The sequence below is a fragment of the Anoplolepis gracilipes genome, chromosome 7 (genome assembly GCF_047496725.1).
Source record: "Anoplolepis gracilipes chromosome 7, ASM4749672v1, whole genome shotgun sequence".
Taxonomy (NCBI): Eukaryota; Metazoa; Arthropoda; class Insecta; order Hymenoptera; family Formicidae; genus Anoplolepis; species Anoplolepis gracilipes.
The window spans coordinates 8,976,488-8,995,349 of NC_132976.1; the positions used below are offsets into that span (position 1 = coordinate 8,976,488).

Sequence of the window (18,862 nt, forward strand, 5' to 3'; positions counted from 1 at the left end):
GATGCTGGGCTCACGCCGCGAGCGCACGCACGTTCCGTTCGCCCATTACAGCGCGCTCGCTTTGACTTTCTTCCCGACGACGACGAAGACGGTAACGAGCTTAGACTACGAGATATCTCTCTCTCTCTCTCTCTCTCTCTCTGGCGGACAACGAACACGCTCGTGACGCTCGGCCTCGCGTCCACTCGCTCCGAGTAAACGCACGATATACCGACCGGCGCACAATCGCGACCGCCGCACGGCTCTATATCGACACTGTGCTCTCTTCCTCCTTCCTATGTCTATTTCCTTCTCTCTTTCTCTCTCTCTCTCTCTCTCACGACTCACGACGCGCACACTTTACTCCACTCTACTCGCTCGGCGAGTACAACGCGCACCCTCGCCACGACGGATGCCGAGAAGCGCGAGCGACCGTACGGGGCCTCTTGGGTGTGCTCGAGGCGGCGACGAGACGGCTGTGGGCGACGACAGCGACGACCGCGACCACGATGACGACGAGATAACGAGAGCGGCAAACACCGCGTGCCCTGTCACGAACGCGGAGGATACTCGCACGACGGCGCGTTCGGGCCCGGCTTCAGCATGCACTCAGGGATATTCGCCCATTTGTGACAGATTTCCCGTCCGAGATACACCGCGTTAACGACCGACCGACCGTCCCCCACCTACCGCCGCCACATACAGACATCACGGCACTTCGATTTTTCAAGATGGCGACGCGCCGCCATAGGCCCGAGGGGCGCGCATGCGCCCTTCTCGACGTCATCGCTCGTCGCTCGTCGCTCGTCGGAGGTGTAAATAGAGCGCAGATGGTACAAATAAAGGTGCGCTTCGCTCCGAAACGCAAGATTCTGCGCCCTGAGCCCTGACTGGTTCGCTAAACACTTGGAAGCGAAAATAGCGTCGAATGGAATGCATCCAAGTGTGATGGGTACAGTAAAATTGGCACATTTTTGGCGGTTAGTTATCATCAGTGTTATGCAAAATTGACTTTTCCAATTATTATATATTTATTTGCTCTTTTATGGCTGTTAAAGAATACGAGCCAGGAGTTCTTTGTCCTGATGTTGGGTTAAATGTTACTCTGTCCCGGCGAATAGATTTACGAACATAACCTACGAAAACGCATGTGCCGCCGTTGCACAATATAGCGAAAACGTGGCTGAAGATTAAAATATAAAGTTACGTAAACAGATTTTATATTTAAGTTAATTGAAACCACTATCTGTTTATATCATGTAAAAATAATCTATACGTCGTGTTATACCGTTTATTTATCTGGACGTTGATACAAGTTTTTTTAAATTTTGATATCAATTTCTGGTATTAAATTTGAAAATTACTACTTCGAAATTACAACTTATTACAATATAGTCATTGTATAATCTCTATTTTAAAAGTAAGATGAGTAAGATGTCAATGCGACGCTGCATTAGTATATGTCTTTAAATTTAAAGCTTCAAAAATGTTTAGGTGAATCTAGTATAAAGTGCTCGATGTTATATTAATATTCTATTTATCTTCTGCGAGTACAATTTTATGAAATACGTTAAATAATACGAAGGACTGTAAGAATAAAGACCAATAAATACTTAATCGAGAGCAAAATATTTTTGCAATAGCTCCTCATATATGTCCTTATCAGTTTTTAAAAATAAGCAAAAGATAACTCTATCCACCTGCAAAATTACAACAAAAACTTTATAAATATTAATCATAAATATTAGAAGAATGTAGTTTTAAATTAATTACATATGTAATCTTACATCTTTATTTTCATGGAGAAATTTCTTGACTGTTGATAAAGCTACTTTAGCTGCTGGTCTTTGCGGGTATCCATAAATTCCAGTTGATATGCATGGAAACGCAATAGTATGCAAATGATTCTCTTTTGCCAGAGTCAGACTGTTTTCATAACATTCTCGTAATTTTTCTGGCTTTTCACCTTGAGGGCCAACAGTATGAATAACATCTGAAAAACATAATTTAAATATTGATTTTTGTTAATAAAAAATATATTTTACATTATAATCTCTTGCAAAAAATAATACTAACATTTAGCTGGTAGCATGTAAGCTCCTGTAATTTTAGCTTCGCCAACTCTACATCCCCCTAATGTTGCACATTCTTTTTTCAAAGTTGGTCCTGCTGCTCTATGGATAGCTCCATCAACTAAAAAAAGTATTTTTTTTTTCAATATATATATATATATATATATATATATATATATATATATATACACACATATTATATGTTATAAGAATTCTATAATACACAATAACATTTTTTATACCTCCACCACCTCCCAAAAGACTCGAATTTGCAGCATTGACAATTGCATCTATCTCAAGTGACGTTATGTCTCCTTGCCATATTGATACTTTCTTAGCTACGACTTTGTCAACTTTTTCAGTGTTCTCAAGAGTCTTGGGGATGTTGATCTTGTTCTTTTCCCAGTATTCTGGCCACGTAGGAATTTGATCCAGAGTAGTCACTTCTGACTTATAGTAACTTCTCTTCTCCTCCGGTGGCATGCTTAAGAATTTCTCTAGTTACAGAAATAAGAGAAAAGGATATATATTTTTAGAATATTTATAGAATTGTCACAGTTTAGTTATTGTTTGCATTCGAATCTATGACGTTAGATTACAATTAGATTTCTTACGTTTCTCGTCTTCGAACGACATCTTTCCTTCAGGTTTGCTCGAAGCCGCTGAATTGCGTCTCGATAAGAAACTTTGAAGAACACGAGCTTGCCTAAGGGAGGAGCAAGTAACGACGGTCGCCTAGAAACCAAAAGCAGTTTTCGCAGCAGAAAACTCACGCGAAAGTAGGCACGCTCTTGTCCCTTACTTTCAGAACCAGCATATTCCGCGGCGTCGAAGATCACTCTAAAGAATCCTGTCAGTCATCGATGTCGCGTTCTTGCGACTCGATACAATATGTCGTTGCGGATTTCCCCACGCGACCGCGAATCTTGATAAGCTCGCGCTACTCACCGCAAAAAAAAAAAACGCCGTGTTGTCTTGTTTTTTCCTCGCGATCTGCGGTTACAAATACTTAACCCTTTCGATCACAGCGTCAATGATAGGACAGCTGTCGCCATCTCGCGGTGTAAATGTACTTGCATTTGATGTGTATGTGCATTTTTATCACGAGAGATGGCAGCAGCATTAAGAAATGTATTCCTTCTAAAAAAAATTATAGACGAAGAAATAATTAAATAATGATAATATATTTTTCATAATAAAAAATTAATAATAAATTACATCTAAAAAATTTACTTTCTTTTTCTGATAAACATCTATATTAATTTGACAAAGATCAATAAAAAGTAAAAAAGATATTAAAAAATGATGTGGTCGCATAAGATAAGAAAAAAAATAGTATTATTCTATTCGCGAAAACAGATTAATATACTGATATTAATCTGTTTGTAGTAAACGAAATATAGGCAATTAATTTATCAATAATAATGCTCTTATATTAACAACAGCTGATGAACGTATAAAATGGAAAATTACGCGGTATCTAATGACATATCAATATCACGGACAAACAATGCGGATGGTTTTACCGTAGATATGAATAGAATTTGAGTGAATTGCGTAGGCGTATTAATTCGTGGGCGTTCAAGCGGAAATACGCCTTCAGTGAGACGTTAACCTGGTACAAAGTGCTTATCAAAGTGCTCCTGCTAGTCACGTAAATACCACAATTTTCCGTTCTGTTTTATGTATGTCAAATTGATCGAACTTCCTCTAGAAAATTTCATGATAAATATTTTATAGGAGGCGAAAGAAAGGATCTCTCTTTTGGGAATTTTGCTTTACGCGAAATTGAGTTTACAACTGTTGACAGAGTAGGTGTTGCATTTAAAAATGTGTAATAGAGTTGCGTATTTATAATTAATATTTCAATATATATGCTTTTTCAAAACAATTTGTTTTTATTGCATGCTGTGATTTATATGAGTTGTAATCTTCTATAAATGGTATCGATAATATTACACATTCGAATTTTGTTTTGAATTCTTTTAGTTTCTTTAATTCTATGAAATGTAGAGCCATGCTGTGCGACAGCACAAAGGAAAAAGGTTTGCCTTTTCCAGGTCAAATCCCCAGATGTTTAATGTTAATAGATTGTGGAAACTTAATTTGCCGAGTTCGCATTATTGCGTGCAATTTTTATAAGTTTAAGAAAAACTTATAAAAATTGCACGCAATTTCTTAATCGCGGAAGTTTCAAGATACTTTTTTTTTTTTTTTTTTTTTAATTTTTATTTTGAAACCGCAAAGCTTATTGAGTTGGAAGACTTTTCACGATTGGGCGGTATGAACTTTCAGGTAACGAGCTACCCACGGTCGGGTCACCGAAATACGATCTTCGCGATCCCGTATGTGTGTCGTGTGCGCTGAGATGCAGTTGCATCACTATACTTTGCGCTCGCTGTGTCACGTCCACGTTTGCAGCCGGAATGAAAAAGCAGCGGAAGTTCCCGTCGAAGCTTGCACACGAGTTATTATGTGAACGCCACGGGTGTTCATGATTAGGAAAGTTTTCAAGTACATCGTAAAATGTAGGGTGAACTTAAGGAACGTATTAGTATTCTATCTCTTTTTCAATTATTTACTTATGTAAATAAATAAAAAATCATTCTAAAATAAATTATATTCTAATTTTTTTTTAATATATAAAAATTATTAAACTGAGAAACAAAATATTCTCAATTTGATTTTTTTTAAACAATAAACAAAATAATTTTTCAGAATAAATATTTCGGAATTTAAGAATTGAGAATTTCGACTTTCACTGATAGAAATTAACCCAACAAATATGTACATAAAATATATTACATAACTCTCTGCAACGATATCATATATCAAAAAAAGTATTAGATAGTTTAATAATCTAAATTAGAGAAAATTTACATAGATAAACGGAGAGAAGAAAAAATAGAAAATTAATGTAATTTTATGCACCTACGCGGAACCTACGCGGGGTGAAAGTTGTGTATATTTGGTTGCGCGCGTAATGTGAATGAACAGTCTTTGGCGACGGGGCGGTAGATGCCTACGTGGCGACAACATCGAGAACGACGGCAATGACGACGACGACGTCATCGGCGGCGGAGAGAATCGCGTCTCCTCCACCACGTTGTACAGAACGGCAACCGCGTAGTAGCGCATGCTGATAGCCGCCCCGCTATCGATCCATCCGCGCCCCCGAGTTTTATCTCGCTTCTCCTCACAAGCCTCGTGAACGTCGCTACCGAGCAACCGTTCCGGCACAATTGTATAATAACTCGGGTGCGATTTTAATTCCCGTGCAATAACAGCATATCCGTGTAGCTTTTCTTCCCTTTTCCATCTCTCGCGTTCTGTCAAACGGAGCATCAAGAGCAACGTACCAGGAGACACGAACAAGCAGCGTTATGGCACGTCAAGGCGAACACTACAGAGCGATTTTCCTACTGTGTAAGTTTCCCCGAGAGTGAGTTTCGTCCGATCCCTCGTTTATGAACGGAATGCGTCACTGCGTGTTTCCGATGAAGGAGCGAGATATCTATTCGCGATTATGAAAATTGCGTCGATTACGATTGGCAGGTCGCGATATTTAATCCATAGATGCATGGAAAGTTGTTCAAACGGAAAGTTTTACATAAGAGACGTAAGCGAATCTTTCTGCGATTGCTCTCGAATGTATTCCGATAAATGGAGAAAATTAAGTAGTAGAATAAAAATGCGTGTAAAATATGATATGAAATTTAGGAAGAATTATTTTGACACGCATAATTTCGAAGGGTTAAAAGTGTCGAATATCGGTAATTAAATTTCAAATACATTTTATTAAAATTGTGTTCTGCATGGAACCTAAATTTGTAGCATTTGTACCTTGTAATGTTTTTTGATACGTATACTTAATGTTAACAGAACATTCGTATAATAGTACGTTGTTAAATAACCATGTTCTTGGAATATTTATTCTTTCCTTTACTTGGTATTTCAAACCTACAATTACGAGACTATAGTGCTATTACAAGCATTATATATTGAAATATTGCACAAAGAAAGATATTACATTTATGCGAGAAATGCTATTTCTAGAGAAAAAGAATTTCGCGGAGTCTTTAGATAGACTATGCAATCACGAAGACTTTCTATAGTCAGAGAAATTTAAATCAAGAACTACTTCCTCTTAATAAGATACAAGGAGTATTTTCTATAGTAGTACTACGTGCGTTCAACTCTAGTTTTTCATTAATTTTTCTATCTAATTTGTGGGGAGCAAGAGAGTAGCGCCGTCATACTTATTTAAACAAGTAGGCGGAAGTTAAGGAATACATATAGACATTGAAAATTAGGCAATAGACTTTTAATTGCGTGTTTTTTTATCAATTTTCTTGTGATTTGTTTTTAAACATGATTAAAATTCAGACCGTCTGTTCTACATTTATTAATTAAAAATATATATATTGTAGCATTTATGTGGAATATTGATGCATTTTACTGCAATAATTTTTGACAGGGTGTGTCTCGAGCATAGCGTTCAGTATTCCCGTCCCTTCGCCGATACCGCGACAAGTGGACGAGCAACGTTATACCACACGTAGAACGCCAAAAGTCTACGTAATGATGCCTACCCAGAGGACAAAATTGCCCTTGGTAAGTGCATTTGATTCACTTATATTTGAGTCTCTTTATTAATTAGTTTTATTCTCTTTAACATTACATTTTTTTCATTATTATATTTTTATTATATTATATCAATTATATTTTTTGTCTTTATTATTTAATTATTTTTCACAATCAAATTTGAAAAAAAATTTATTGCGTACGGAATGAACGACTAAAAGTTTTCTCAATATTTTCTTTTTTTTTCTTTTTTTTTTTTTTGTTACTGCAGTGTCATCAAAGCAAATATATGTATAGTAGGATCAATAATACACTTTTAAAAACACAACGATTTAAATTTCTGTATTACGCAGGAGTAATTACTTAAATGGATTCGTGGAACGCATTAATATACATATTTATAGAGAGAGAGAATAATTTTTATAAACGTGTATAATATATCTGTGTATACACTTCTACTAATGTTCTTAAGTAGTGGGCGGCGACCGAGTTTACAAACGCAAACTGCATTTTATTCTAAATCCATGCATAATCGTATTATCGTTTATTACGAGCGCTTATTTAATCCTAAGATTCAAATCTGATAATTAATGCCTTGACGAAGGAAGGATATTATTATATAATTATATGACTCGGCGCGATTAAATTAAGAATTTTTGAAAATCTATCCATCGTAGAAAGTTTTTACGTTTTCTCAAGGCTGATCTTACATCGGACGCAACATTTTACGCCAACATTGTAATGTATGATAATGCGTGAAATTCATAAAAGAGCCATTGTGTTTCATATATATGTTTCTTATCAAAACTTTCAGTTCTCGGCCAGAACCTTGGTCTTATATACTTTATTTTTTTCTCATATTATAGTCTTCAAAGTGTTAAGTTTTTTACTTTACTTTACACGATTAATAATTTGGCGTAGAATTCTATTTACAACTTTATATGTCATGTAATATGGAAAACAAATTTAAAATACAAAATAAAAAAATATATATATAAAACATGTATCAAGATACGCATACATATTAAGTATAATATACTATATAAAATTATAAGTATATGTATATTAGAGTCTTAAATTTTTTATTGCAAATTATATATTGACTAAATATATACAAAAGGCTAAAAATAAAAATGCATATGTGTCTTCTGGGAAAGGTTAATTTTTTACATGTTATAATGTGTAATGCCATATTTTTAGAATTCCGTAAATAAATGATTTCACAAATGGCATCTTTTACAATATTACAATATTTTTTTATATTGTAACATATTTAAATAAAAGTTTAAAAGTATATATATATTTTTCAGACGAGAGCTAATGTAATATTTTGTAGCGTAATTGCTCGATCGTGATTCTTCATACTAAACCGTTTATTATTTTCGTAGCTTGTTGCTGCTCGAAAACATATAACTGATACGTGTCATGCCAATTTACACTTCATTGCTATCGGAACAATCGTATAACTTCCGGCTGTTAAATGTCATCGGTGATGTTACGACCAGCGCAAAAAGATTTTACTGACACGATAGTTTGTAATGCGACCATCAAGATAACTCACGGAATTAAAAGCGAAACACATCTCTTTAAAAAAACACTGTAAAAAATTATGTGCATTAAACATATTAATTAAAAAGATATTTATTATTGAAAGTTGAAAGAGAATTTGTGACAAATCTTTGCTAATAAATCTAATAAATAAATCTATTTTAGATTGATCAGATAATGTATAAATAAAAAGTAGCTCGTTAAATCTGAGATAGCCTATACGTATAATGTGATATACTCATAAATATATGGTGTGCTAAATGACCGATAAAATTTTAAGTATGTTTAAACAACTTGTTTGTCCAGGGTATCATTAAGGTATTATATAAGTTATTACGCCCGAATCACTTTAGCCATTAAATTGTGATATAAAATTGTAAGACATTCTCCTTAAATTGCTTTTCACAATTATGGAAAATGTTATAATTTATTATTAACAAAAAATGTTGAATCGTGAAAAATCTAAATTAAAAGTCAAACTATGAAATAATGCGTCATTTTTTACTTAATTATTAAAGTTAAATAATCAATAAGTCTAAAAATAACTGTTGTCATTTCTTAATAATATTAAAATAATCAAATCATTGTGTGTATTAATTCTTGAAGATTCTAAATTTTACAAATTGACTTTATCATAATTTTGTGCTTTTTCGATTTTACATTTAAGCTTGTGGTTTTTAGTCTTAAACTTGATATATTTACAATGAATTTATAAACCTCTTTGGTGTTGAGTTCCTATAATGTAAATCTAACTGTAATGTAAATAAATCTAACAGTTGGTTTTACTACCCTCCTTGACAGTGTTGGACATTTATGTGACGTCATCGTGCAAGGACTTTGCGTCATTCTTGCAAGAACTTTATTATTATCGTCCGCATAAACTTGGCCACGTTTCTTCTTATAATTTGTTTCTAGAATTATATTGTAACATACTTACATGTTTACATTTTACCTGTCTTTACGTTAACAATTCAATACACAGGAGAAAAAGGTTGCTACGACAAAACTTTTTACATTCACGTTGCAACAATAGGTGACCTATAGAATCTACTTATAAACAGAAGTTACTTTTGTAGCAAAATAAACTAAATATGAGATTTTTATTAAACAATTTACTTACGTAATTCTATCGGATAATTTTTATTGAAAAAGAGAGAGAGAGAAATAATTCTTTTAAACATTTTCTCTTTCTGTCTCTTTACGAATCAGTTATTAATTTTATAGCTTTATAATCTATAAATAATTATTGTTAATATATTACTCTTTTATTAATTACGTCGCTATCTTCTTTTTTAGACGATAGCCAATTCCGAACTCAAAACAACCACAATCCTGCCGTCAACCACTACGACCACGCACAGATCGGTTTCAATGGATAAGCCTTTGTATCGACTGGACAGAAGCAACGGACAGGCTTGTATTCTTCTTCAAGTGGATGCGATTATTGCCGTCAAGTATCGCACAAAATACGGTGACGATCAAGTAAGAAGCATGTATAAATTAAATTCCGATGAGAAAATTAAATCTCCTTATTATAAATGTTATTAGTAGCATAATTACTACAGTAAGTTAATTATAATTAAATTTTTATATTTCTAGGAAGTGGATATATATGTACCTGATGATGCGACCGTGACCGGAAATTGTGACAATGAAAATACGGTAACAATGTCCTTGAAGTGGAATGCTTTTGTATTATCTTGGAGTTTCGCTAAGGTAATCTTTCACATACAACTATTCCAATCTTTAACTTTGTCGGAGAGATAAGTTTTCCGATAGAGAGTTATGCAAATGGCAATTATACGAAGGATAAATCATTTGAGCTGTGCCAGACACGGGGCTGCTTTTTGCGAAAATCGATGCGTGACCCTTTTACCGAGATATAGTTTATTTGATTTTCACCTTCATATCGCTGATTGCGTGCTAAAAGCTATCATAGAATTCTGTAGCTTTATTTCAAACGATAGTTACAGGTTTTGCGGAATAAAAGAAGAGTTCTCTTTATCGCAACAATGTCTTAAAAAAAAAAAAAAAAAAAAAAAAAAAAAACCATCGCACACAACAAAAAACATAATGTTATACGCGTAACAGCAAAAGTACGCTGAAAATGTAAAACGCTGTCCCATTTTTATTCTCCTCTAACAATCTAATTTTTGCATAAAGTAAAAACATAATCGATTCCATAATATTTTTTCGAGACGCATGATTTTTATTTTTCAGACACCTGGTGGCGAACGCTGGTATGTCGAGAAAATTGAATTGACCTACAACTCCAGCGAAAAACACTTCGAGCACGTTGATCAACCAAGTAAGTGAATTAGTGTTAAATAAAATGTTTCATTGGAATCCTCTTAATATACTTATTGCTTGTTTTTTTTTTTTTAATTTCCAAATGTACGGAAAATGTTAGACTATTAAATTTAGTTTATTATAAATTATCAAATGTAACTGATATTTTTCTAGAAAATTTTGATGCGTTACATTATTAATACTAAATCAATTGTTTCATTAATATCTCAGACAAGACTATTCGAGTGAGTACCGGGCAGAAACATAGCTCCATGCTGTTCCCTACGCCGGTTGGAAAATCATACGCTTGTTCGGAGGAAATCATGATTCCGCTCACCGATGGCAAGAATCACGCCAATGTACTTCTGAGGTATTTTATCATATTATCGAATCAATGTTACTCCAAGAAACTGTTTTTCAAAAAATTATGATACACAAAATTATAAATGTTATTTCACTCGATATTTAAAACTAAACGCATATAAGTCTTTATCAAGCTAATTTCAAGAATAATTTTTTTTTATTACGCGATTAAATGTTCTACAAATCTCAACCACTTTTAGCGTTAAATTCAACCCACAGAGATATAATATACACTAACGTCAAAAGTTTGAGACCAAAAAAATTTATAAATTTAATTTATAATTTCTCTCCAAAAAGTAATGCAAACTATATTTTTACTTTTACAATATTATAACATAATCCTATAACAATTAATCAAAAAAGAAACAATCAGCAGAATATCATGCTTTAGCGTGTAAAAACAAATTATTTTCTCAAGAGACCTAAAAAGCCGTCGTTACCAGTTAAGTGAACCGAAAAATCTTTATGAGAGATACTGAAGAGGGAATAGAATGCTATAAACATTGAGACAATAAAAAACTAATCGATAGGATGCCCACACTTTATTTGAAAGTCATAGAGAAAAAAGGTGGATTTTTTGATGAGAAGTGATTGTTCATAAATTAAAAACATTTATTATTTGTTTTCACTACTATGTATTTCTTTTAAATATAAAGTTTAATTTGTTTATATAATTTGAAGCATTCTCATTTTGTATTTTTTCTGTGATCTTTATTTATTACTGTGGTGTTAAACTTTTTGACAATAGTGTATATTGTTAGAGAAATTTTTATTCCTTTTGGACAAGACGATATGTTAAGAGACTGATGTAAAAAAAAAAGTAATAAAAATGTTAGAAGACTGATAAAAGAGAAAAAAAATAACAATTTCAGAGATATGAAGCTGCAGCCGTTCAAGTTCAAGAACAATGAATTCGCCACCGAATTCTCGTGCACCTCGCTAAGCGCGCGAGCTGGTAGGGATGAGACCGCGCCGGTCGCGGTCGGCTCGACTCTGGCCGCCGCGGTCCTCCTGACGATCACCGGTTACGCGGCCTATCGATACTTCAAAGTGAAGAAGGTCAAATATGACACGATGGAGTAAGGAAATTCGGCGGATCGATTTCCCACTGTCACGACGATGCCAAAACGTGCGCGTATCGCCAAAATCACCGATTCGTAGTCTTTATTCCCTCCACGCTAATCATTGCTGAAAAAAAAGGCTCGCTTACGCTCTCCGTCGGGCATTTTTCTTTTCAATTGAACGCGAATCTGTATCAACCGGATCTGTAATTATCGCTTAACGAGTCATAATTAAATCCTCGGCGATACATAATTAACCGCGTCGATTAAGCAGTCAAATTGAAGATGACTCCAATTAAAATAGATTCCATGTTTCGTGATGCGAAATATCAGAAAGAGAGAAAAAATTCGAGAGCTCTCTCGTAAACATACATTAATAGATATTTTAAAAAGTTTACAGCAGATACGTGAATAGATATACACGAATTTTCTAATCAGATCTCGATATGTATAATGAAGGTAATATTAATTATTATTATTTAATATTATAATTTAATTATCTCTGGAAAAAAGTTATTATCGTCATTTCATTGATCTTATAAAAATTGATGTACAGTTATTTCTACATTAGTTTGGAAAAAAACTTTTTCTTTATTTTCTCATGTGAAATATTTATTAAAATTAAAAAATATTGTCGATTTTTTTTGCAATTAGAGCAGTTTTAGGTCGCGTGTTAATGCACTCTTATACATAGAAGATAAATATCATCAATTTATGCCGTAAGTATTAATATAAAAATGTCGAGACAAATGATGCAATGGAATTTCATTACTAATGTATACGTGACATTTGTCAGTCGCGTACGTCGAATGTCGATCGGTTCGTTCGGAATTTAACGGAAAAATGACATTCATAATCGCAAGCTCGGATGGTTGTATCAATAGGCTTTTCAATTTGTAGATCTTGATCTACTGGTGTCATAGTACGAACATTTAATGAGGAACATTCCAAAATTTTATCACTCGTACATTTGCTTGTTACAAGAATTACATTGATTGACTAATTAGTAATATTACATTGATTAATTTTCTATAGAAATACATAAGAAAAAACACATAACTATTTTAATGTGAATACTTGCATATCATGCAAACAGTTGAGATAATATTAAATTCTTTCCCTCGGCGTAAAAAAGCTCGCGATATAATATACATATCTCTATCCATTTGAACATTATTATCATAGATAAAACTATGTAGTATAATAACAACTTTGATTATAATAATCTGAAATAAAGTTTCCAAAAACGAGGTTCTCCGATACCTTAAAGATATGAGAGGTCCTTCTTGGCAGCTAATGATGTTAGATAGGTATTTAGATTAATTAACAAGAGTGTATTAAAAGTGTTAATACATTTCAATGTGACGCCTTAAATTATCTTGTACATAGCAATCGTCTATAATTTACTGATAGATTATTTCCAATTTTTTACATCGATTGTACTGAATTTTATCATGCTTTACTCTTCGCAATATATAGCCTCGTAAGTTTCTCGATTTGCGAAATTTAAGTCTAAAGGATATTTAACTGTACATATATAGTTAAATTAGTTCGTCACGTGCATCTATTATTATTTATGTCTTGGATAAGAATGTGAATTGTGATCCAGACTTTCTATAGAGTTTGTAATTTGATCTCAAACATTTCTCTCGCTCGATATTATGTAGTACAAGATGAGAAATTGAATAAGAGTATGTATCTCTTGTAAGGCTGTTTCTTCTTCGAAATATTTATATGAATATGTCAATTTAAGGATTAAAAGAGTAGTGATAAACTTCATATCGAGAGTGGCTTTACAAACGCACGCCACAATAGGCTAATTCTTTCATTCGGCTTATAATTCTTTACGTGTGAGTGTGTGCGTGTGTGCAATGTATTATGTAAATACATAAGTGAGATCAAGCTGCATTACGTGTATTATGCATGAAGCATAATATGCGCATTTAGATTATAAATACACAGAAATTTTCAAAATTAATGCCAGCACGATTACACGTAATTTTCTTTCGATCGCAGATGTTGATCCTTTCTCCTACGTTCTAATCTGCATTTTTCTTGGATGCATCTAAAAATTTTGGTAAAAATACGCGCTCGTTTTAAGAATGCTATTTTAAGCACGTATAAAATTCAAAGTTGTTTCTCATAAATTACAGTGCATAGTTATTGATTGCGTTGTTTATGATATACGTATATGGTAGATTTTATGATAACAGAAAATGGTTTATTTATATATCGAAAATAGCTAATCGCTGGCGATGGCGCGTGATGAATAATATAATTACTAGCGAGAAAGTTATGACGTACCTAAGCGTGTAAGATGTATACGTTCACGCGTGCATACATTAGAAATATATACACATCTACACGTGTACATATACGTTATATATAGACATATATGTACATCTATGAAGGGAAACGTTATCGAGATATACATATGCATAATATACATATACATATAAATATATATAAACCTCTGTCTTCCAAGTACATATATTAAAGTTACTTATATTACGTAAAGTTACGTGTGTAAATATATATTAATATCGTATAATGTATTTCCACAGATTTGTCAATCGTCGACTCATAGATGTGGCCGGCAGTGAGTATCGTGACGATTCACAAGATCTTGAAAGAATTCGAAGGATTTGAGATAATTAACGCTATTTCCAAAACTAAATCTATCATATATTTTCGAGATAAATATATTATTGCATAAAAAAAACTTATAGTTCATTACATCTTTTGAAATTTCTGCTACCATGTTATGGTCCAATTGAATTGATTTGAATCAGTAAGATCGGATGAACGCATCACGTATGCTCACGTATACTAATATCGTGATACTAATACGAGAAAGGTCTAGCTGTAATTATGGAATTGTATTTTTGTGCTAAAGTCAATCTTACTATAAATATTAATGGATAGTACAGAGAGCAATTGAGAAAAAATTAGCGGTGCGATTCCGCGGCTTGTGTCTCGGTGAATCAACGAGTGGAATATTCGATAGGTTTCGACTTAATGATTTTACTTTTTTCTTTGTAAAATTGTGTAAGAAGCGATGATAAGGCACGATGATGCAGAGTGTTGAATCGCGACGTCTTCAATAATGAAATGACGTCAAATTATGAATCATATCGCTTGACCTATAGCCGCAGCGCGTTAAGTCTTGTAACACAATTATTATAATAATCTGAATTATATAATATAATTATTATAATAAATTATTATTATAATATTTATTTTATATAATATAATTGTTACAATAATTATTATAATAATCCGTAACAACTGCGGAGACCGCCAAAATGGAAAGGTGGATTCCAGTTTCACGTGACGGCATAGCGACATATATCTAATTAAAATTGTATCATAACGATAAAATAAAGGCTGTTATACAAATCCGCTCGATCGTGTATGTTGCATCTACAATGTTCTATAAGAGAATTTCCCACCAATTATACAACATTTATTCGTAATTCTGATAAAATAAATTGAAATAATCACAGCAAATCATTGATTTAATAATAACAATTTTTTATTTTTACTGTTTTGTATACAGCTATATTTTTAAATATAAAACGAATATTATTTTTTAAATGTTTATCGAAAATTTCACACTCTTTGCTAACTATGTTAAGAGTTTTATTAAATAACAGATCTTGTTTATTCTTTTCAGAATAATTTTTTTACAAATATTTACAAACACGTGACCATTTAATTAACAAGATCTTTGAGTGAGACAAGAAGACTCAACATTGAGAGAAAGCAAAATATATACCTTGTAATCGTATTTCATTTTATATACATGAGTATTTTCGAAAGCAGATGTCTATTCACGACGGAGGGTCGCGGAGACATAATAATCTTGCGTTGTGGAAAGGGCGGTGAAAAGTACAGTCAAGCAGGCTTATGCTGGCCGAGGGGTGGCCTCCCTTTACGCAACGCGCAACACCGTCGTCGTCGGCTCATTGTCGCAATGTCTATTGAAATCTCTCGGCAACAATGGCGCGCGATCGCATTGTCGCCTACGAGAGCATTTCGGATCCTGTGCCTATGAGTGATCGGAAAGATCGCTGCTCACCTTATTGCATCTCGCGGCTTACCGATTATTTGTATATACGCAACGTGCATTTATTTTACCAATATGGTGTCTAATCAAATTCGTGAGAAGTGTTTTGGAAAATTTCAATCATATTTACAGCGAAAAATATAATAATAGTAATAATAATAATATACCCTTGAAATGAAACTTATGTTAGAAAAAATCGCTCGCGGATTAATTTGTCTAATATAATCGTGTGTTGTTTTGCCATCGCGCGACCTATAATTGAGCCGACACGCGTTTAATTAGCAATTACCACGACACAATTTTGCTTAATTGGCCGGAAATTTATTCTTCGCGCGTCGTATGATAACGCGCTCGCGGGACGATAACAGTGCTGACCGGGATAATTGAATGTAATTGGCTGCGTTTGATGACAGATGTGTACCGCCAGATTTGGAAGGAGGAGAGGGATGATGGGAAGAGAGAGAGCGAGAGAGAGAGAGAGAGAGAGAGAGAGAGAGAGAGAGAGAGGGGATGGTTCGCCCAGAAAGAGGCAGGGAAACGCCAACGAAGGGGGTACAACGCCGGCGCGGAGAGGAGCGCGGGGATGGCCTATAATTTATAAACTAGGGGCTGTTTTGGGGTAATTGCAGATAACGACGGGGCGGTCCGGATAACAAGCCGACATGGGAGTCACTGGACACCGGTGCCACTCCACCATCCGCGCGTAACACCATAACCTTAACGTCGTTATGTACGGTTATGCCCAGCTCTGTGGTGTGTATAGTATAGTTTGCAGCCCTGTCCAAGCGTAAGTTATGTCGCGCGTGATATCAACTCCACCGGGGGTTGAGTTAATAAACGACCGCGGTTGCAGCGAATCGCCCACCACCTTCGCCGTCGCCGTCACCTTTCATCTTTTGAACTCGTTAGCGGTGGAAATGTCGAGTGAGATGTCGTTTAAACCAAAAGATGAATGATTCGACATTTTCCTCCACCGATATCTCTTTTTCTCTGTTTATAAATTATATTCTCACAATATATTTGGCTAAAATAATGAGGATAAATCAATTATACAATTGACAACCACGATTGATCAATGTGTAGTATTTAAATATGCATCCACACATATATTTTTTATAATTATTATATTTAAGCTATCTTTCTTATATACATAGGTATACAGTGTTAAAATTTTTAATTCTAATTGTAAAATTTAATTATTTATTTTTATGATGTACATATACCTGTCACTATTTAATCACGATTTCCAAAAACGATTTTACGCAAATTTACGCAGATAAATACCGTATTTTTTCATCAACCATCAGTTCACACCTTGTTGGGGATGAAAGAGCAATGTCTACCTTTTTATGGAGGCGTGTAAAATCCATTTGAGCGAATATCGGTCTACCTGGACAGTAACCCAGCGGGTGTTCAGGAAAGGTTGGAAGTGTTGAATTGCGCTTATATTTTGACAGGTTGGTGCTCTTTGTACGTACGCGCAGGTATCTGTAAGGATTTACGGTTAAATAAACATTATTTTAGCGCGCACATCAAACAACTGAAATAGAATACACACTTGACTTTTCGTTGACTTTTGCCACGTGCCGCTCGAATACAGTTTACAGAATTGGTACATGTCGAGTTATGCATTCTAATTGGTTAATATAAACATTTTCTATCACAAAATTCATGGAACACTTTAACGTCAAAAATACAATTTTTACAAAAACGTTAAAAAATACAATTAAATCACTTCAAAAGAGAGAATAAAAGTTTTTTTTCAAATATTTTATTTATTATCAGTCGATTAAAAAAATAACAATAGTACATTGTATTATATTTGATATTCATTTTGTTCCGTAAATAAATAAAAATTGCAAAATGTCACACATATAGAACATTTATGCAGTTTTTTGTAATAAAATATTAATTTTGCAAAATAATCTTTTTAAGTAATTGTTTATCTCTTACACAATATCTTGTTTGTTTTCTCTTTTTAAAGAATTAATTATTTTCTAATTTATTGTTGTAATTGAATATCTATATGTGTCTGTTTTTAGAAATAAAACTTAAAAATAGTCTCCACGTTTTATCGCAATGACGGCTTGCTGTTAGCGGGAAAACGTCGGTGCAGCACAATTCGCACTCGCACTTGTGCTATAATCAGCCTCGCACGTGGACCCGCTGAGGAGATCCTTCCTGGAGGCGCTATAAATACATCTCTTGGATGTATGACGCGATGATTCCTGAGTTCCCACAGCGTGAAATCATGAACGGCTCGGCACGGTCTTGATAAGCCGATAAAAAGCAACGCGGCCTTGACAAGTCTGCACGGTCAGCTCGAGGAATCGTCGTAGGCAGCGTTTCGTCTTCGTCTTTCGTGAAAACGTCATCTTCGTACGTGTGTACCGTGAAAGAATTAGCCGACTAATATCGAGCATCATTTGCCACGCATGGATTAATATAAAATTCGCCGAAACAACAATCTGAAACATTTCAGCATTCAAATTCTCAAATTATATTTGAAATCTTTCTGTCTAGATTTCAAAAGTCGAAGATATCGGAAAAACATGAAATTTTGTATGGTTTATTGAGAAAATATCAAAGAAGTCTGATACACTGAAAAAATTGGGTACTAAGAATTATATACATAAATCTGAGAGTTACACAAATTTTGTTACACTAACTGCAATCGAGTCAGATTAATAATCTGACATAGTATAATTAGAATTAAAAAATTTAGTTGACAGTAAAAGACAGTAAAAGAAGACGTAACTGAAACATATAAACCATCTCATAAGGTTGATTTAACTGCATAATATGAGTAATTCTACCTCTAGCTGATGGGTCGTAAATTTGACGAACAAAAGTGTTGAGTTAATTTTATGATTGTCTTATTAAATTTTTAGCTTTTT

At 33.9% G+C, this 18,862-nt stretch overlaps 2 protein-coding genes across 2 annotated transcripts; one reads left to right on the plus strand and one right to left on the minus strand.

The window, feature by feature from the left end:
- Positions 1-1,252: 1,252 nt before the first annotated feature.
- LOC140667893 (macro domain-containing protein CT2219) lies at positions 1,253-3,065 on the minus strand. The gene is made up of 6 exons (XM_072896233.1): positions 2,854-3,065; positions 2,666-2,786; positions 2,294-2,548; positions 2,056-2,172; positions 1,767-1,972; positions 1,253-1,679 (listed from the first exon to the last, which is right to left on the minus strand). The coding sequence occupies exons 1-6, from the start codon at positions 2,866-2,868 to the stop codon at positions 1,593-1,595; spliced, it is 801 nt and encodes a 266-aa protein (XP_072752334.1). The 5' UTR covers positions 2,869-3,065; the 3' UTR covers positions 1,253-1,592.
- A 2,123-nt stretch (positions 3,066-5,188) lies between these two features.
- LOC140667889 (lysosome-associated membrane glycoprotein 5) lies at positions 5,189-15,388 on the plus strand. Its single transcript, XM_072896230.1, has 7 exons — positions 5,189-5,477; positions 6,529-6,665; positions 9,480-9,665; positions 9,783-9,899; positions 10,404-10,491; positions 10,704-10,842; positions 11,708-15,388. The coding sequence occupies exons 1-7, from the start codon at positions 5,435-5,437 to the stop codon at positions 11,916-11,918; spliced, it is 921 nt and encodes a 306-aa protein (XP_072752331.1). The 5' UTR covers positions 5,189-5,434; the 3' UTR covers positions 11,919-15,388.
- The last annotated feature ends 3,474 nt before the right edge of the window (positions 15,389-18,862 follow it).